Source organism: Pocillopora verrucosa, chromosome 4 (genome assembly GCF_036669915.1).
Source record: "Pocillopora verrucosa isolate sample1 chromosome 4, ASM3666991v2, whole genome shotgun sequence".
Lineage (NCBI taxonomy): Eukaryota > Metazoa > Cnidaria > Anthozoa > Scleractinia > Pocilloporidae > Pocillopora > Pocillopora verrucosa.
The window spans coordinates 23,620,261-23,640,466 of record NC_089315.1 but is presented as its reverse complement, the minus strand read 5'-3'; the positions used below and the strand labels follow the sequence as shown (position 1 = coordinate 23,640,466).

Genomic DNA, 20,206 nt, shown 5'->3' with positions numbered 1-20,206 from the left:
TTTTGAGCACGACGAGCCAAATTGCAATGTATTTATTTTTACTGAATTGCTTTAATTTCATATACAACTCTTTATAATCTGTTACAGCAATCATTTCCATAAAGGTAACGAGCTTAAGATGTATTCAACAGCCAAATCGTCTCGTTTCCAAAATGTACATCTCACTTTTACCTATCAAAGAAATTTGGGCTGTCCAAAGCCTTCTTCAAGAAGATCACAGATACCGTTTTCCGAGAATTACTTCAGAAAAATCCTCTTAATCAATCATCAACCCCAAACAGAGACTGAAACAACAACAAATCAAATAGCCACGGTTTTAAGGATAATTCTCGGAAAAAAATTCTTACAGTTTTGAGGAAGCAGAGAAAGCTAAGTGAACAGAAGAGCGCTAAAACATTGACCATACTGTGCAAGAAAAATAATCAGAAATCACTTTTTCAGCTGCACCATCGACCTATAAATTTGATATCTTCTCCAAACTTCTGCCAAAATGGCACAACCACAATGATCAGTTACTGAAAAGAACTCCAAAACCAGCTGGAAGAACTAAACATTTGAGAACTACACTACTCAAGATGGCGGCAGATCTCCTTGGTGAATTCAGAGCAAGTGCTTCTTCCACCCAAGTCTCCTGTCAGTGCCTGTTGATACACAAACATAAATTGACTCTCTTCCTAGCTGATCATCACACTTCATTTTCAGTTTCCATGCATATGAAGAATTTGATGTTGTATCAGGTAACATCCAAATGACATTGAACACATTAGCCATGCAGTCTTCTTGTGTAGCAACCGCAAATCAATCACACACATCCAACTTCTATTAACAACATGACTGCCCTTTGCCTTGGGACAATGTGGACGGTTGGTTAAAAAAATGGATCAATATCAGTATCTGGGCAACTGCCCACCTGCCCCTCCCCTAACTCAACAACAGTAAATTGACAACATGTTAAGGTGGGCAGTTGCCCAGATAAAAAAATTGTTGTTTCATATTCCACTGAGATCAAAGACATTCCACCACCCAACAGAACAACTTCCACGATTCCCTTAACTATTCACACCCTAACATCAGTATGCATATTCTCCATACTGTTCTATACACATTTCTTACGGTGCTGACAAGGAGAATTTGTTTAACAACCAACAGACTACGAGCTGTAGTCTACAGTAAACAATTCTGTGCTCAACACTGAAAAGAGAAATGCCATTCTTATTATGCTTAGATAACGAGGGCTAAATTCTGAGATATCCTTACATTTCCATCCCTGATAGTTGCAAGCACAGCTCTCTCCACATCGTCTGCATGTGAGTGTAATTTCATGTGTCTAAGCATCATCACAGCACTGAGGAGGAGTGCTGTAGGGTTTGCTTTGTCCTGACCTGCGATATCAGGAGCTGTACCGTGAACCTGCAAGAGGCAACATTAGCAAATTATTCACATATAACATGCTGTAAATCATTTAGGCAATTTAAGATCTCCACCATACAATGTACTCTTCAAAAAAAAAAAAAGGCAAAAGGTTCTCTCAAATCTAGAGCATGTGAGAAAAATTGTGTTAAAAATAAAATCCCATGCTACACCATGTCGATTTATTTCTCAAGTTGGTCTACAATCATACCTTTACAATAGCTTGTTTAATGTATACATAACAAGTTTTTTCCCAATTAGTGGAAATAACTGAACAACCAAACTCCTACCCTCCCCCGACAAGGCATAAAGAGCGTTAACCAGTGCCAACAGTTGAAAGACAAGAATTGAAATAAACACAAGTGCGATACTCAAAACACTAAGTTTTTTTAATTGTGGTATACATGACCGCTAGAACTGACCCCATTGTCTTCTGTGAACATCATTAAAGAAAGTCAAAGTTCACATGGATAAAAAAGATGATTCCAAGGCTTATCAAATAAATTATTGCTTTGGATCACACAAATCAAAGTTACAGGTTTATTTATAATCATTATTATACAGTCTTCAAGTACTTACTGATTCAAATATGGCCACTCCATCAGCACCAATGTTCCCGCTAGGTGTTACACCTAGGCCACCAATCAAGCCAGCACACAAATCACTTAAAATAAGGACACATGCCACAGTTAACCACTAAACATAAAATCCAACTCTATTCAGACAAGTTTTAAGGTAGAGTTTTTGCTGACTGATTGTAGCATTGGATACTTCAGCAAAAAAAGAAGACACAAGGTCAGCTAGTGCATCTTGATTAACTGCATACAATTCTGAACCATATGTGTGACTTTTAAAAAAATTAAAGGTTTGCCGATTAACAGATGTACCCTTCTAAACCTCAAAAATTGCAGATTTTTCAAAACAAATGAGCAGATTTGAGGATTTGAAGAATGCTTTGGATAGCAGATCAGCTTTAAATTTGGCTGTCTCCTAAGTTCTGTGTGTCTAAGTGTTCCCATGGTGAAGCACATCATTTAATTAAATAGCTTGTTGTTTTTATTAATGTTTCACCTTAAAATGTCTCCATATAAGTTGGGCATTACCATGACATCAAAACTTGATGGATCTGAAACAATCTGGAATAGAAAAAGCAACCAACAACCTTTAACCAAATAAACCACCCACACAACACCTTAACCATTTAACTTCAATTGGCTGAAGAAGTTTTAAGTTATTTCACTTTCATCATCATTGTTTAAATCACTTCCTTTGGTTTGCTTATATTTTCAACTTACATTGAGACAAGTGGTGTCTAGATACATCTCATTGTATCTGATATCTTTATTTTTCTCAGCAGCCTCTCGACAGCATTGCAGAAAAAGACCATCAGAACGTCGCCTGCATGAAAAAGGATACAACTTTAACCCTTTACACCCTAACATCAATATGCACATTCTCCATACTGTTCTTTATACATTTCCTAAGGTGTTGACAAAGAGAATTTGAATGTTTAACAATCAAGAATTTCTTTAGTTGCTGATCATTTCCTTTATTCTCATGACCTTAAAGTGTGATTCAGGGGTAATAGTGTAACAAGAAATTAGATGCTGGTCTGACTCTTAGGGGCCAAAGGGTTGATAAATGGTTTTTATGCATAAAAGAAATTACATAGGAAAGCAGGGTACAAAAGGTTAGGGTGTCAGTATCACATTCAACCCAAAACATAGCAGAGAGCTTCCACTTCCCTTCCCCCTGAGTTATTCATGACCCTTACTTAGCCCTTTGCAAGATTTAACCAACAGACTTTTCTAAATGTGAAAAAATGGTTGTGGAACACAATAAAATTTCAAATGAAAACTGAGCTAAAATTTTTCATCAATATGTTTTCTGTTCCTCACTAACAGCACTAACCACTTTCATTTTATTATCCCTGTTCACTACTTATTCACATATAACCAATTAGGTAATCTGGACAGATCATGCAAATAAATAATCATCACCCATCAAAGATCCAAGACTTCTCCATGTACTAAAACAAATTAGTTGGCTAAATTTGGATGGACTTAGCTGCTCTTCATTCTAAGAATATAAAGATGTTATTTACTGGGTGAGGGGTCCATATGGGAAAGAACATTTTGCCTGAGGCAAGACTTCTTTTGAATGAATATTTTACTCAGATTTACTCCACACAAACAATCAATAGTACCAGTAATCTTTGCAGCTCTTTCTTGAACTTACATGATATTTGCCTTATGTACAGCAGTCACAGTGTGTCTGTTATTTGCTTTTGCATATTGGAATGCAAAGTCTGCAACTCTTTGGGAAGCCTCTCTTGTGATCAGCTTGATACTCTGTACTACACCATCAACAACCTATAAATTAAAAGAAATCCACTTTTTAATCATCCACTTCATAATTTTTCATAATAAAAAAAAGTATTACAACATATGGGAAAGGAAAAAAGTTATCTACGTTAGTGGAAAGTTTGAGTTATCAGGTATTCAAAATTGAATGCTTGTAACTGGAACTTTAGGAAACACCAACACTTCTTCACTTTTTCCTTGCTCCCATTTTCTAAGGCACTGACAAGGAGAATTTGTTTAACAATCAAGATCTTCTTTTACTGGTGATCATTTCCTCTATTCTTGTGACCTCAATGTTTGATTCAGGGGCAGTATTGTGAGGAGAAATTGGACATTAGTCACTCTTAGGGGTTTAAGGGTTAAGCTCCTCCAACTTACCACATGTTCTATACCACTATATTCTCCCTCTGTATTTTCTCTAATGGTCACTAGATCAACATCATCATATGCTGTAGGATAACCCTCTATAGATCTGCATGGTCGAACATTGGCATACAGGCTGAATGTTCTGGGTAAAGTAAAAAGATTGGTCATTACATCAAACATGTCTCTACAATATACCAATACAAACACAACAGTCAGCAATTAGTTGAGGCCAAAAAATGTTGTAAAACTGTTGACTCCTCTTCTAACGTGATTGTTCAGCTATTAAATTTTTTTTGGAATTTCTCCATGAATGAAAGTAGAATCCTTTTTTCAAAACTCCATTCAATAGTGCAGAATAACATATTAGTCATAAAAGCCAATTATTTACACAAGGCCTAACCCAAACCACAGTTTTACACAATCAGTGGACCTCAGGCTTTCTTTGTAAGAGGTTTGGTTTAATCAAATAAATCTCTTTCCATTGTTAGTTTTAGAGCTTCTTGACACTGTTCACAAACATAAATGTTCTGATAAGAGGTCCCACTACACTGGGGATTGTTTAGGATGCAGTTTTGTTAAACAATGGTTTAACTATGGTTAAATAACCAACCAATAAAGTTTAAAGATTACTCAAGTTTTAAAGCAGAATGTTATGAACATTTTTTCAATGAAACTTTCTAGTTGCTTACTTTCTGAGAGTAAGATTCATGGACACATGTCCTTTACCAATCTTTGTCTCCAATGGCCCTGTTACAAACAAACACATTGTTATTAAGCTAAACATATCTATAATAATGGCCCATGTATATATTTTTGGATGTTGAGCTGTGAAAAATGTATCCTGTAATGCCGTAGCATACAAATAAGCCTTCCAGGTTAAAATTTTGGAAAGACAAACTCGTCTTTGGCAACTACTGTTTTTACAAAGCCTTATTGCACCATTAAAAAACCTTTCCTAAAAGGAACTTTTACCAGAAAAGAAAAGCCACACTGACCATGCTAAAGCAAGGAGTACAAGTAAAAATGTGTTTACTTTAATTTATATTTAGTTATTGCACATAGAAAGATTGACAGTAACACTTCAATTATATGTACTGGCTTATATCCAAACTTATTCTAATACGTAAAAGTAATTTCTCAAATAGACTCATGTTCAATGAGCATTATAGACTGTAAGAACTTGTTGGCCTGATCTGTTATTCCAACAGCATTGGATCCCGTGCAAAACTAGCACCCAACTCCACTTACAATACAGATTCTCATAAAATCTGGCTGTTATCAGGCATTGTACACTTATTAAATTGGCCTGAAGATGTAAAGGATCCTGTAAACATTCTTCAATCAAGGGTTTGCTTTTCAAGTCTCTTATATCTTCAATTTACCTTGACTTCTACTGATTATTATATTCTAAAACACAGAAAAATAAATCTGAATTGGAGAGTAATAAACTAAAAAACCTATCACCTAATAATCCAATGTGATAATAAATCCTGACAATATCATTTAATTATAACAGTGGATGAGTTTGGGGTGACATCTTCATTGATAAGAAGTCAAAATGTCATTAATAAGAAGTCAAACCTTTAAGACCAATCTTGTTCTTATTCATAGAGTTGATTGCCACTGTTGGAATTGTAGTCTTCCCATCAGGGAGAAGTATTGGGGTGACTGTGACTTCTTCCCATTCAATGGGAACCTGAAAAATAGTTCATCAACCTTGATGCTAATTTGATCAGAATTATTCGTAAAAAAAGATAAATTGCAGGGCTGTGTCCTACTTCAACTTGGGTGCCACGAGGTGACTAACTTTATGCCTAACTTTGATCTTACAAAAGCTCTGCACTACCTGCCAGACATTTCTTAAATTTTAGCTATAAGAATTTGATATTTGATATATTTTTCTTCTCCTCACCTTTCTGCTTGAAATGTATTGATACTGTTAGGAGAAATTTCTTTTCAGTCACATTTAGGAGTGAAAACATTTAGAGCTAAGCTACCCAAAAGAGTGAGACAGGAACCTACTGGCACCAAGTGATTTGGCTTCAAATTAAACTGAATGGTTTGGCTTGTCAAGTATGTAAATAATTTATATGAATGAAGCTCAAGAAAGTAATTTTACCTTAAATTTAAAATTATGATAAAAAAATTTCTAGGAAAGGGTGGTTATCTTGTCATGCCATCTTAAGTTTACAGAATTTGTAACTAAAATTTGATGCACAAAGAAGAGGGTGGGGAAGCAATTGAAAAGAGAGTTTTTCAGGCAGAATAAAAAATTCAATCTAATAGGATGTCACAGGCCCCAAGCAGTATATTGAATATGCACAACTCCCAATTTCCATCTTCTTTACACAAGCCATCACGTGATTTTTTAAATCCTTAAATATGTGTTGGTATTAACCCCTTCCTCTTTTTAACCCTTTAACTCCCATGATCTGATAGTCAATTCTCCCCTTCAGCTATTAATATTTCCTTTTAAATTAGTTACAAGAATTTGGTGTGAGATCAAGACAACAATTTCTACTTGATATGTTTGAGTATTCTCATTACCTGTTTGTAGGACAATGTATGGATATTATTGGGAGAAGTTAGATGTTAATCACATCTAGGAGTTAAGGGTTAACACATAGGGGGCATCATGCGACTGGTATATCTCTTGAAATGATAAAATCATCAAAAGGTATTTGCATTTAAATAAAATGAATAATCTAATATTTTCATGTTAACTTATTTCATAAAAAGGTTCTTTGACATAGAACCTATCCAACCTTTGCAGCAGCAAACACAGTTTTCACAGCATCAGAGATTTCTGGTCCTATACCATCTCCAGGGATAAGCGTTACCTTTTGTATCTAGTGCAAATTAGTAGAGAAATAGCAAAGTTAAATGACAAGAAACACAAGCGAAGAAGCTCAGAGATCACTCACTGCACAGTTCATTAATCTTCTGGAAAAATTCGGGTGGAACAGAACTACGACCTGAACACCAAACAATTATAAAAATGAACATATTTCTTTTCCTTTAATGAAAATGCCTTATAACGAATTTCAAATGCGTTTTTTTAGAGAGGTGGTTGGCGTGTTCCTCTAGGACTATATTTTTAATATCAGACTGCCCGGCACAACATGTTTAAATACCTAACACAATAATGAAAAGCACCTGAAGCAAGTGAACCCGTAGAGGAAACAGAGAGCTAACATAAACAGGAAGATTAACAGTTTTTTCCTTAGCTACCAGCTTTAGCGATTTGAGAAAGGTTGGTAGTCTGTTTTACCTCTGATGAGTAAAATCGGCTTGGTACACTGGTAACCTGCATGCAAAGAGAGAAGGTCAAACAATATTTTAACACTTATTCAATAACAACCGAACAGTTTTCGCGAGATCCTCTCATCAAGTAGCCTCTATAAATATAAGAATTCTTACTTTACGTAAAGTACTGACGGCATTACAGACTGAATTTGAGGTTGAACACCAGAATTTACTCAACCTGGAGGACGCCATGTTTGTTTCTGTTATGTACGCAAAGAAGTCTGGTATCGAAAAACCGAAGCATTCCGAAGTAATGACGAATAATTACGAATACATTCGAGGAATGTCTAAACCACATCTTTAAAGGAAATCGTCAGAACTTAACCCTTAACTCCCAGGATCAAATTGTTTATTCTCCCTTATAGCTGCTCCAAATTTCCTAGTAAGTTAGTGGCAGTAATTTGGTGCTAACTCAGGATAAACTGTACCTGATACATTGGAGTTCTCTTTGACCTACCAGCTAAATTTTGGAAGGATATTGTAAGAAGTTACAAGTGAATCACTCCTAGGAGCTGGAAGAGAGGAAAGTGTTCATTGCCTAAGGCATTAATTGTCAAAAGTAATCAGAACAAGGTAACAAAGAGCATGTCCTGATCTGATAGAGAATTATTGTTGATAAAGTTCACAGGAAGAATGATACCAACTGCGGTTCTTCCCCATCGAGTTATTTTAAACACATTAATGCACATTTGTCTCATTTGCATTCATAACTAAACTTGGTAGGGAATTCTCTTTACATTTGATTTGATTACCTTGGAGAAAGCATAGCTTCTAAATTTTGCCATTGAAATGTACTTTGTACAGCTGGTGTACTTAAGCCCATCCATTAAATTCCATCTCGTTACGTTTCAGTAAAAAAAATAACCTGTGTTATCCCTATGTAAAATCACACTACATTACTAGAAGCCAATTTGTGATACAGAAGAATAGAACACAGCTTTTTAAAGACAGTTTATTGTCTCTTAAATAAAGTTAGGTTAAAAATGGATATATTACATACAAGATCGTTACTCAAGAGTGTCAATAAAAACGAACGGCTACCAGATCTTATCTTATAAAGAGATCCAAAGAACACGGTCTTCCGTTAATCCCCAATCACCGTGGATTCGGCGAAAATACGAAATATCAGTGAACAAAGACTCCTTATTCGCCCGCCATTATTGCCCCAACCAGTGACTGACATACAACAGCGAAGACGGCGCCAACATGTAATAAAACTTAAAATTGACTAACTTATGATTGGTATTTACGATTTTGGTAACAAAAATTCTAAAATCATGCAACTTTTACAGTGAGAAAAGTGAACGAAAAGGAGAACTTTAACCGACATGAAAAGTAGTTTAGTTACTGACGACTAGTGCATGCATCATAGATATCAAGTTCGGTTCCTTACATTTAGATATGTTCCATTAAAGTTTCAATATGTACAGCGATAATGAGCTAATTTAAGCACGTTCTCCCCTGATCCGGCGAGCGAGTTGAATATCCTTTGGCATAATGGTCACGCGCTTAGCGTGGATGGCACACAAGTTTGTGTCTTCAAATAGACCAACCAGGTACGCTTCTGCGGCTTCTTGAAGGGCACCAATAGCGGCACTTTGGAAACGAAGATCCGTCTTGAAGTCCTGGGCAATTTCACGTACAAGACGCTGAAATGGAAGCTTTCTGATCAACAGTTCTGTCGACTTTTGATAACGACGGATTTCTCGAAGGGCGACAGTTCCCGGCCTATAACGATGAGGCTTTTTCACTCCACCAGTGGATGGGGCGCTTTTACGGGCAGCTTTGGTTGCTAGCTGTTTCCTTGGAGCCTTTCCTCCGGTCGATTTACGGGCTGTTTGCTTCGTACGAGCCATTTCCTTTGCCTTTACTACAGTATTATTCCAAGTAAAAAAGAGAACGAACGGTTGCAACACACAAATGGCGACGTAACAAATGATTGAATGATATAAATGCAGATTTTACGTATCTGATTGGTCAGCTTTCGTAACTTATGATTGGTCGAAAATTTCCATGCTACTTATTTGTGATTGGCTGCCTTCGATCCGAGCGAAAGTCAAGCTCCTCTACCTTAGTGCGTTTCTTGTTTGAGCGCCTCGCTAAATTGTACTCAACCCAGGATATCTTTCAAATGATTTGTTATCGTAGTATTTATCAGGTACAAAGTTAGCTCCAGTCTTTTTTATAGTCTTCGTGAGCTGAAAAATCTTCCGTCCTGAAGAAACTTGGAACAAAATCGTCACAACGCTAACTCGTTCTCATTTTAAGATCCTTTAAATTTTTCTTCGGTTTAGTCTGAGTCGATATGTGTTTCTGCGCAATTACTTTGTGTTATAAAGCTTTTTTCTGTACATGGCATCTCTGTCCACGTTATTGTGAGCTCATGCGGTGTGGTGATGTGACGCAAAACATTTTTGTAGGTTTCTGTGCTTATGAGCATATCCATACTTAAACTTAAACGTTCGATACTCTTGCCTATAACGATTGATTAAGATTTAGGCATTTCATGATGTTTATAAATTATTTATCTCGTGTTACTCTAACTATAATGGGTGAACAAGTTAGCTTTGCTTTCCACTTAACGCTGTTATTCTTTTTTAATAACTCGTCGGCCGGAAGGGGTTTATGTGACAATGGCAGATGTAAACTCGGTAGTGGTCATACAGAAAGAAACATCTCACGTTTGCGTGAAATTTGTTGTCTTAAACTTCTAAAAAGTTGATGAACTTTCTTCACTGGGTGAAATTGTACAGGAAGGAGCTGACTTTTTGTTCTGATTTCCAACAGGGCATGAGAATATTTGTGGAAATATTTGGGAAAATAGTGTTAAATACTAGTTATGCAAATCTTTTGGTTGTGTTTGTGAAGGTGTTAAGAAGTGACTTTGATTGACACTTTCAAAGGAATTTCCAGAAAAAAAATATGGTTTGGCCTTTTCTTTAATGTGGAGCAATCCTCTGTTTGTGATAAATTGTGTTATCTATCTTTATGAGCTCATAGTTGTCACCATAGAGTGAGCTGAATTATTCACACTTTTCAATTGGTCCTAGTTATGAGCTATAAGAGGACAGATGCATATGATTTCATGATTGACAGTTTTTGGCCTCTTTATTATATAGAACAAATGGATGCCATGTTAGCACAGTAATAGGTCACTGAAAACTTCAGTAACCCAGTTAGCTTTGCACCTTGTTCCTCTTTCTTGTTCTTACCACATTTTGACTGCCAAACAAATGCATGGCCCCATGGAATCTGTTTGTGAACTCTTTAACCCACCGAAGGTGACTAGCATCTAATTTCTCCCAACAGTATAACTCCTACATCATACAATAAGGTCATGGGAATAAAGAAAATAATAACCAACTATATATTATCTTGATTGAAAAACAAATTCTCCTTGTCAGCACCTTAGGAAATGTATAGAGAACAGTATGGAGAATATGCATACTGATGTTAGGGTGTAAAGTTAACCAATTTATTTTAAAACTTTGGTTTAACAGTCAAATCTTAATTCTTCAAATGTAAGGTAAAGAAATTTAGTTTGAAAATGTGAAATTTTAAAATTTCAAAGGTAACATCCAACAACATCTTATTGACCAGGTTGCAAGAGAATACTGGTACATTATGCCCAACAACAGTAAGACGGGTTTCTCTTTCTTTATCTATTAAGTAACTCATATTTTAATACCAACATAGACTTCATAAAATATTGTCTTTTAATCTTGAATATATATAATAGCTTTTTTACAGGTAATTTCTATGATAAATAAAATGAAAACAGAGACCAAGTATTTCAGTTGATGTCAGGTCTGCATGTCAGTTTCTGTATGTGTGCACTAAGTTGTTCACAATGCATTCACTTACAAACACACCCATATGTACAATTATGTTTTCAGAGAATTTGCTCCAGTAAATATAGAACATTTTCATAGAGATTTGCAAAGGGAAAAGCCACAAATTTGAAGTTAGAACAGCTGCAAAACAAATCAAGTGCATTGTCATTCTACTATGAGGAAACTGTGATGATTATTACCATAAACAAGAAATATACAATTGAGCAACGCAACAAATTACTGACAAACACCTAGGATATTTTGCAAATACCATATCTCCTCTATTAAGCACCCTCTCCTGAATAAACACCCACCTCCTAAACCATAATTTCAAACAAGCACCCCTTCCTTCCTCACTTTCTTAAATAGCAGGGATGCAAAGAGAACCTGTTCCTAATGCCAATTAATTTATAGCTTTATAAGCTCTGACTGCAATGGAAGTACAGGAGAATAATATGCACCCCCCTTAACATAGCACCCTCATTCCAATAAGTGCCCCTCCTTTGAGATGATGTTCTAAATAAGTGCCAGGTACTTATTCAAGGAGATAAGGTATGTCACTTAAGTTACATTCACACTGGCGATCAGGACAAGCAAGAAAATCACAGGATAGTAATTATTTCATTTAATAGTTCCTTAACTCTAGCTTGGCGTATTGTTTACCTTACAACAGTACAACTCCAAAAATATATTTGGTCTTCATAGATTTCTGAGTTTGACAATAAGAAAGTAAAAAAAGTTGAAATGTTGCAAAAAAAATATAGGTTAAATATGACTTTCATAGTATCCTCACCCCAACAAAACAACATTTCCTTCAACAAAATTTGCATTGTAACGTCTTCCTATAATATCAATAAATTATCCAGCAAACAGGTGGTGAGAATACTCTAAGTCATCAACTATCCACAAATTCTCATACCTAATTTAAAAGGAGATGTGGAGCAACTAGAAAGGAGAATTAACCATCAGATCTTTGGAGTTGAAGGCCTGAAGGTAACAACACTTTCCTCCTGTGCTAAACATTCTAAAGCAGGCCAATGTACTGCCATAAAATGATGTAACAAGATACTTGTTATAATAAACATTTTGTTCCAAATAATCACTCAATTCAAAATTCATATATTACTTTTGGTCACCCTTGTCTTATCAATACTTTTTGTATCACAGACACTGAACCATACCCAGTCACATGTCTGCATTAAAACCTTGTGGTACAGCTGAAGCTTGCTGCGCAAACAGCCAAAAGGAATGGGAAATGAAAGGCACTGTTTGAGGAACCTGAGAGTCTAAGATCACAGTAAATGAATTTAAAACGTTTTATGGTATTAGTGTGAGTTTTTGGTAAATTTAAGGGGACTGATTTCCTAACTGAATGCTATTGGGGACCTTTAACAAGAATTTCAGCACTTTTAAGTAATAGCTTAGGTGGAGGCAAATATTAGTGGCTTCCTCTGATTATTTAAAGAATTTTGTCCTTTTCTGGTAGTCAAAACCATTTACTATAATAAAAATAAACAAGTCTGTTCTGTCTTTAGTTATGAGAAAAAGCTGTTTGTCCATGTAGCACAGTAGTCTTGCCAAGAGCTGGTGGTGTCTGGGTTTCCTGTACACAACAAGTGCACTATCCTGGGGAGACAGCCTTGCATGTATACTCTTATCCACTCTGAGTACAGCAGAACCATTGTCATACACGTGAAGTAGTAAGAACATTACATAGATTGACACTAAAAGCATAAATCACAGCCTCCACTTCTCCCAAACCTTAAAAAACCATTGTACTACTTGTCCTGTGCATTGAAATAGAAGAAGCATGAAGTGGATTTGTAGCTATAATTTTGACAGGTAGATCCCATGACATAGTTTCAGCCTGAATATCAGAGGGGCCTTGCCACGAGGCATTGTCTGTAAAAGGAGTTGTTTGCTGAACAGGACTATCTCCTCCAGGTAATGGTGACAGAGCTATTGTAAACTCAAAATGAAGTCTCCATTTCAAACAAACTGTGAAAAAATGAGAACAATATCTCATCAAACTTAATAGCCGGGCTGTGTGGTTCTAAATTTACTTTGCACTTATAATTATTTTTAAGAAAAAACCAGAGGACATGGCACATTAGGTAACAAGTAAGTGCAACAAGTCTTTGAAACAGATAATGCTTTTTCCTTCCATACCAACCTGCCCTAGTGCATTTTCTTGATTCCATGAGACACAAACTCAAACATTTGTATTTGTGGAACTGTTCAGGAGACTAACATCAGTATGCACATTCTCCATACTGTTATCTAATATATATTAAATACTGAAATATCTGTCTTACCTAAATCTGAGACGAATTCTGGACAAGCAGTGTAAGGTATAGGTAAAACTAAATGAGTCTTTTTAGTGTGCAAACAATTTTCTTGAACAGAAGTGAAAGAAGAGTATGTCACATCTGAAGATTGCTTTGAAGGATTGCGTGAATTCTCAGGAATGTGTTCTTCACTTTGCAGGACAACTGAAAACTAGATTAAGAAAAAAAAAACAGTACTTGGTTAAGTGTAAATAATACAAACAGCTAAAATTTCTAAGATTTACCACAACTACATGTACACAACTCCTTAAAAACTGCAAGCAGACCTACAAATTCTCTACATAATTTCATTTACTTTCAACAAACTTCAAAGCCACTTAAGACTAGGTAAAAACAGCAGTTGAAATATCATCAGGTTGGATGTTTCCTGCTGATAAAATTTGGCTGCTGAATGCAATTTCAAGTTGAGTGTAACTAAAGTAATCCACAGTGACAAGGTTATCTAAAGCAATAAACTGTGATTGGTTTTAAAACTCAAACTGTATATTTTCCTCTGTAAAACATAAACCAAATGCAATTTAGTATATTATGTTTTCCCATATTTTGGGAAGTTTGCCTGTTGCTACGTTGAGTTCATGGTGGCTTCTTTCACTTAGTTCTGTCTGATGGGCCATTTCTAACTCTTTCTTTAATTTTTGTTCAACAATATTACATCAAAATATGCTCATCAGGAGTTTTAGGAGTGGTTTTAATCAAAGATTCTCTAGAAATGCACCACTATTGGAAAATCAAGTCATATATATGCCTTAATTACCTTGAGACAAAGAATGAGAGATTCTGAAAAGTCAAAAGATCCTACGATTTCTTCACCTATGCGATATGCTGACTTAAAGAGACAAAACTTTCCTATAGATCCTCTGCCACTGACAATGTTATATACATCTGTTGAAAAAAAAAACAAAAAAGCAAAGTTCAAGAATAAAGTTCTACTCAGTCATTTAGAACTACCATCCAAGACTCCCTGTCAAGTTAAACTCATGTTATTAGATTTCACAAAAAAATTGGATTGGAGTAAGTTAATACAAATTACCCATAGATCAAATTGTAACTTTACTTATTTGATTTGGGGCACAACCTTGAATGAGCACCCACCCTGTTGGTGAGAAAAGCCAGCACCAAAAAACTAAAGTACACCAGGGGAGTATAGATCATTTTTTATTTACTGGCTTACAATCTTGAAATTTACCATGTAGGGTACATCTTCACATTTTATTATTAACCCTTTCACTCCCACAAGTGACCAAGACAAAATTTCTCCTTACAATATCAATACAATATCAAGCAGGCAGGTGATGAGAATAGAGAAGAATATCAATCATGGGATTATTGGCTGATCCAATACCAAATTCTCTGAGCTAACATCATAAGAATTGTATGGCAGACAGTAAGGAGAATTACTAATTGGATCTTGGGAGTGAAAGGGTTAATTGTTTTGTTGCAAATTAAATTAACTACTCACTGAAAAGGGTAAAAATTTGAATAACCATGCAGCCTTGAATAAGCACCTTCCTCAAGGTCCAAACATTGAAAAAATAATGTAACTAACCCTTTAAACCATAGGATTGGGGATTGGTATGTAAATTTTCAATACTGTTCTCAATGCGCTTCTCATGGCACTGACATGGAGAAGTTGTTGAACAATCGAGAGGTTTTCTGGTAGGTGATCATTCTCCTTATTCTCATGGCCTTATAATGTTTGATTCAACAGCAATATGTTTAGGAGAAATAAGATGCAAATCCTTGCAAAAGATTTGAATCTTTCTGAATACCAAACAGTGGGGTAATGATCAAACTATTAAGCGGATGATCAGAGATTAATTGTCACGTGTCTTATTCATATTTCAATCATGTATAAACAGTAGTTCTGTACTTACGTGAATTTCTTTTAGAGGTGACTGTAGTTAAAATGTCCACTGCTAAATCTAATAGAGATGTTTCTGGATTCGAATCATCTAAAAATGGATTATGAGAATTTTCTTGCTTGCTTAAAAATTGTTCAATCCTACCAAGTCCTGTTAAAAAAGAAATTAGAGGAATATATTTAAAAAATTAAGGAGCTAAGTTCTCTACTCTTTAGGAGAAGTTTGTAGGTTCTTTAACATCCCTTGCTAAGTATGATTCCGAGAAGATGCAAGAGACATGACCTGCGGTTTATTGTCCTTATCCAAGAAGACTAGACAAGGTGTGAAATTTTTTTTTTTCTGAAAGCCACTTGGCTCCTAAATTCTTCAAAGTGGTAGCCAATTCAAACAAAATTGGTCACCATTTTCAAAGACAAACAAACCCTTTTTTTTTACGCTGTCATTGATCTAGAAATTAAGTCAGGGAAAAGATCTTTAAAGTGCTACAAAGTGGACACTAGGATGGATGATATGCACTGTTCAAGCTCATCTAAATCCAAGATGACGTCTAGTTATTGATTGACATGCATGTGCTACGTTTTGGAAACAAACTTAACGAGGAAGTTTGCTGCGGATTTATCTTTGCAAATCTTTTTAATTCCCTATATCTCTAGGTAAGGTTATGATGAAACATTCTAGTCACCAATTTGCCGACTAATTTTCAGGATTTGGTTGCCAAAGTAAAAAATGTAGTCGCATTGGCGCCTGTATTAGGCACAATTTCACTCCCTGCTAGAATGTTTAACCATTTGCCCATGTTATATGGCAGGCAGTACCATCTCCTCAACTGTTTTAAAACCCTAAATGTTGGTTGGATCTGGGGCTTGAAACCTTGACCTCCCATATGGCAATGCAGCGCTCTACAATATTAGCAAACCAAACTTGTGCTTTCATCTTGTGTGAAAATTGTAAATTTGAGGTCAATTGTGGAAATATTGAAAACTTGTATTTTAACTCATGTATCGAGAGCATAGGAAAAGCAGGTTACGTTCAGTTATTTAGCAGAAAAATATGATCAGAAAGAAATAAAAATAAAGTTTTGGCAAAATCTTTCCTCTCTTTATTTTACAACAAGAGATCTCTACATCAGTTTGCCATTATAGAGGATTGCCTATATTCATCACACACTCACCTTGTAAAGACAATATTCTAACAGGCAATTTTAAAAGTTTGGAATGTCCTTGAACTCTACTGGTGCCAACAGTGATCTTGTAAGAATATTTCACTGTATGTCCTTTATATGAGGGCACTCCATCAAACGGAATTGTGTCACTATAAAAATCTGAAACAGTCAAGATATCATGTATTCAGTGATATAATATTAAGGTTTCGTGATCAAAATGAAGAAAAAAAAAAAAAAAAGGCACTACCCCTTCAAATAGCATGACCTTGGAATTCAAAATGCATCATGCAAAATATGTAATGCAATGCTGTTAATCATTTCATGTTTTGGGCCTGTTAGGAAACTTTACTATTAACCATTAGCTTACTCAAACTCAATTACAAAAAAAAAAAACCCTGCTGACTGGAATTTCCCTTTCTCTTATTTGCAATCTGACTTTTGTATTTTTATAGAAGCCAAGAAAGCTATCAACTAATAAAGTAACAACAACTGAAAAGTCTGTCATCAAGTGAATACTGGTATGTTGGACTAAAATTTAACTCTCTTTACTCAGGAATCATTGAAATGACAGATAAAGCAGACTTAGCTTACTCTACATTCCGAGACAATAATACATTGCAGTCATACCAGTATCAGTATTAGCTAAATTAGTTTATTAGTATCATAAACCTTCGGGGCATAATATGATTTCATTACAGTACTAGAGTCCCACACACAGTCAGTGATCTTGTTTCACGAAAAGATGATTGAAAGTCGGAGAATAATACTCAGATAAAAGTCAATCTGTAAGAATTCTTGACTGTAAATATGCAGTCTCAGCGGACAACTGTAAACAAATTTTAACTTCGATTGATCCCAAAATTCAAACGCAGTAGCCTTAAAAGAGAGAACAACTACGATCTAATTATGTGCAGAAGGTAGATACCTTTTATATAATTACTTTCGATAGGGAACCAATTCATGGATGAACGAACGATACCGTAAACAAGCACTTTCAAGTAATGAATTAAGATAAGCTTTTCCTTTGTTTTACAAAACAAAAAGGTCCGCCAGAACGTACAAGGAACAAAGCAATACCAAGAAATTCGAACGAATCGTGGGTTAGGAATCGCTCAGGAGTTTAAGAAATGGATATTACCAACACATTTGCAATACAACTTGCTTACTTTTCAAATTATCATTCACGCAATCCCGAAACTACTTCACTTCACACGTAAAAGTAAACTTACAATTTCTAGATTCTCCAGGAGCAAGCTCCAGATCACAAAACAATATCTTCGGTTGCGTAGACAATAAACAGCGACCTTGTTCTCCTGCGACAGACATTTAAAAAACAAAACACGACATCACGATCAATAATTCACCATTTTCCGATCGATAATAGTATACCAGCAAAATCCAACCATAAATCATACATGCACCAAAGAAGCGTTTGTGCTCTAACCTCTTGAGGGAACGAAGCTTGTACAAGATGCATTTGCATCCGAAGAAATTTGGTTTAGAGTTCGATCCATTCTTGAATTCGTAGTTGGAAGAACAACCCGCGATTCGTTTACCGTACACTGGCAATGTATTTGAGCGCTCGCCCAAGCAATTCTGTCCGTTTCATTGCTCCCATTTGAAAAATCGTTATTAACGTGATTACATGGATGACTGCAGGTCTCTTTCTTGCCATCTGCGACGTTTGTAAAAATAATTTCACACTCGATACATTCGCCAGCGAAGAAGACAGAACCACGGAGTAGGCGCACTTTCACCTCGATCATCGCAAATAAAATCAAGAAAGCATTTCTTCATTACCCATATGTTCTTCTTCCATTTCCAAAACTAAAAGTAAAGCTCTCAGGAATCTCTAAGAATATTTACGCCGACGATTATGTGGAAGATCGTTTCCGAGTGGGAATTCGCTATCCGCTGGAACCGCCATAATGTAACAGCGAAGTGCTTCAACGGAAAGTAGCTGGCCAGTTGTGCTTGCGGGCGTCAATGACAAGCGGCGATCCGGTGAACGACCCGCGAAACATAAGTGTAGGATTGTGGCGAAACCAGTTTTTAAGTTTCTACCTTATGTTTTCTTCTGATTTCATTTTCAAGGCCAATCAAAAAGAGAGAACAACATCGGAGAGGAAATTAAGTGGTTCACTCGCCCTCCATTCCCATCGGTTTTAAGTCAGATTTTGTTATTTCCAGTCTCTACTAAGCGTTCTAGTTCCAGACAGGAGCCCATGGGCTCCTGTTCCAGACCCCTTCTAATTTTTTTTCACCCTTTATGAACTACCCAAAAAAAGAAACCTCGCCAGACGGTTAACAAATGAAATAAGGAAAGATCCAACTCAAAATTATACAAGACAGAAAAGGATAAGATTTATCAGTTCCTAGCAGGCAAGAACAGTTTCGGGTGCATTTTAACTTTAAAGAATTGGTCACTGAAACTATTGTATGAGAGGTGGCTAAGAATGTTAATAGATTAAAAAAAGGCGTCAAAGATACGTCGAAATGGTGCCTTTGAGGCGACAAAAAAATGAACCTAATATCAGTTTACTCAAGAGCATACAACCTGGATATATTCTTCTAGTTTACATCAATGTGGCTAATAATCATCACTGAGATCTTTTCATGGAATGTTTTACACTTCTCCTAATATAGCACTTTTATATCATTTGTTAAGGTGATGAAAAGAAATTTCAACAACTCTGCCAACTCCGACTGAGATTCAAACTTGTGTAGCGAAAGGGTGTGACTCAGCATGTCTACAAAGTCTCTCATTCTTGAAGAGGTAATTTCCTTAAACGTTTCTATGACTTTTTTTGTTTCACATTGCCAACATGTTTATGTTCAGGGAGGATTAAATTGACTTCTGGAGCAATTTCCCTTAGCAAGCGGGATTAAATGTAGTCGCTACAGAGAAGAGTTTTCTCCTGTTTTAAGTCTCCAATGCAACCTCCATGAAGATTTGATGATTCTTCTCTCTCGTTTAATTGCTGATCACAAAGAGCCTCAAGTGAATCTAAAAGGAAATAATACAATTTCACTCTTTGGTAACTCCACATCACATCTTCTTTAAGGCATTCATCAAATCTGAATTCATTGACCGGGCGATCTTTAACTGAGAAGAGTAAGCATTGAAGGATGTTTATCCTGTCAGAGAAATCCTTTTTCCATAGCACTATAAATGAAGAGGAAAAAGTTGCACTATTGGTTTTTTTTTTTAAAGAAAGTTGGAGGCGTTTTATTATGTTTAAGAGGCGTTTGCTCATATTGCTGCCAGACCATTCTTCATTCGTGGGGTGTTGCTCCCATTCAAGTAACACCAAGGGTTGATGAAGCGTGCATGAAGAAATCCTCTTGCTGTCAGTGTACTTATCAATGAAAGAACCTTCGTCATAATTAGCTGGTTTCATCCAAATTCTTACTGTACCGGCCACCTCAGAGATTACACTGACTCCAAAATCATGAATAAATTTCCAGTGAGAATTTTGGACGGCTTCATTCCAAAATGCATAATTCTCCACCTCTATGACAGGAAACAGCATGTCACGCAATGCCTTCAACACTA

At 35.9% G+C, this 20,206-nt stretch overlaps 3 protein-coding genes across 3 annotated transcripts; all 3 read right to left on the bottom strand.

Moving 5' to 3' along the window:
• Positions 1–21: 21 nt before the first annotated feature.
• LOC131774993 (isocitrate dehydrogenase [NAD] subunit alpha, mitochondrial) lies at positions 22–7,651 on the bottom strand. The gene is made up of 12 exons (XM_059091091.2): positions 7,560–7,651; positions 7,411–7,446; positions 6,905–6,988; positions 5,721–5,835; positions 4,829–4,886; positions 4,152–4,281; positions 3,649–3,782; positions 2,706–2,808; positions 2,482–2,546; positions 1,990–2,074; positions 1,258–1,410; positions 22–641 (listed from the first exon to the last, which is right to left on the bottom strand). Exons 1-12 carry the CDS (start codon positions 7,635–7,637, stop codon positions 567–569), a joined length of 1,116 nt encoding a protein of 371 aa, XP_058947074.2. The 5' UTR covers positions 7,638–7,651; the 3' UTR covers positions 22–566.
• A 1,239-nt stretch (positions 7,652–8,890) lies between these two features.
• On the bottom strand, positions 8,891–9,301 carry LOC131774972 (histone H3.3). The gene has a single exon (XM_059091071.2). It carries the CDS (start codon positions 9,299–9,301, stop codon positions 8,891–8,893), a length of 411 nt encoding a protein of 136 aa, XP_058947054.1.
• Positions 9,302–11,124: 1,823 nt separating this feature from the next.
• On the bottom strand, positions 11,125–18,586 carry LOC131774971 (RAB6A-GEF complex partner protein 2). Its single transcript, XM_059091070.2, has 7 exons — positions 18,095–18,586; positions 17,880–17,963; positions 16,660–16,809; positions 15,501–15,638; positions 14,381–14,508; positions 13,594–13,777; positions 11,125–13,276 (listed from the first exon to the last, which is right to left on the bottom strand). Exons 1-7 carry the CDS (start codon positions 18,414–18,416, stop codon positions 13,041–13,043), a joined length of 1,242 nt encoding a protein of 413 aa, XP_058947053.2. The 5' UTR covers positions 18,417–18,586; the 3' UTR covers positions 11,125–13,040.
• Positions 18,587–20,206: the final 1,620 nt, after the last annotated feature.

Excerpts from the sequence above, each read along its gene's own strand:
- LOC131774972 (XM_059091071.2), bottom strand. The coding sequence starts at position 9,301 with ATGGCTCGTACGAAGCAAACAGCCCGTAAATCGACCGGAGGAAAGGCT.
- LOC131774993 (XM_059091091.2), bottom strand. The coding sequence starts at position 7,637 with ATGGCGTCCTCCAGGTTGAGTAAATTCTGGTGTTCAACCTCAAATTCA. Across the intron at positions 6,989-7,410 it reads GCCGATTTTACTCATCAGAG|ATACAAAAGGTAACGCTTAT; the intron begins GTAAAACAGACT and ends AATTTGCACTAG. Across the intron at positions 2,075-2,481 it reads TTATATGGAGACATTTTAAG|TGATTTGTGTGCTGGCTTGA; the intron begins GTGAAACATTAA and ends CCTTATTTTAAG.
- LOC131774971 (XM_059091070.2), bottom strand. The coding sequence starts at position 18,416 with ATGATCGAGGTGAAAGTGCGCCTACTCCGTGGTTCTGTCTTCTTCGCT. Across the intron at positions 13,778-14,380 it reads CTCTCATTCTTTGTCTCAAG|TTTTCAGTTGTCCTGCAAAG; the intron begins GTAATTAAGGCA and ends TTCTTAATCTAG. Across the intron at positions 13,277-13,593 it reads AGAATTCGTCTCAGATTTAG|TTTGTTTGAAATGGAGACTT; the intron begins GTAAGACAGATA and ends ATTTTTTCACAG.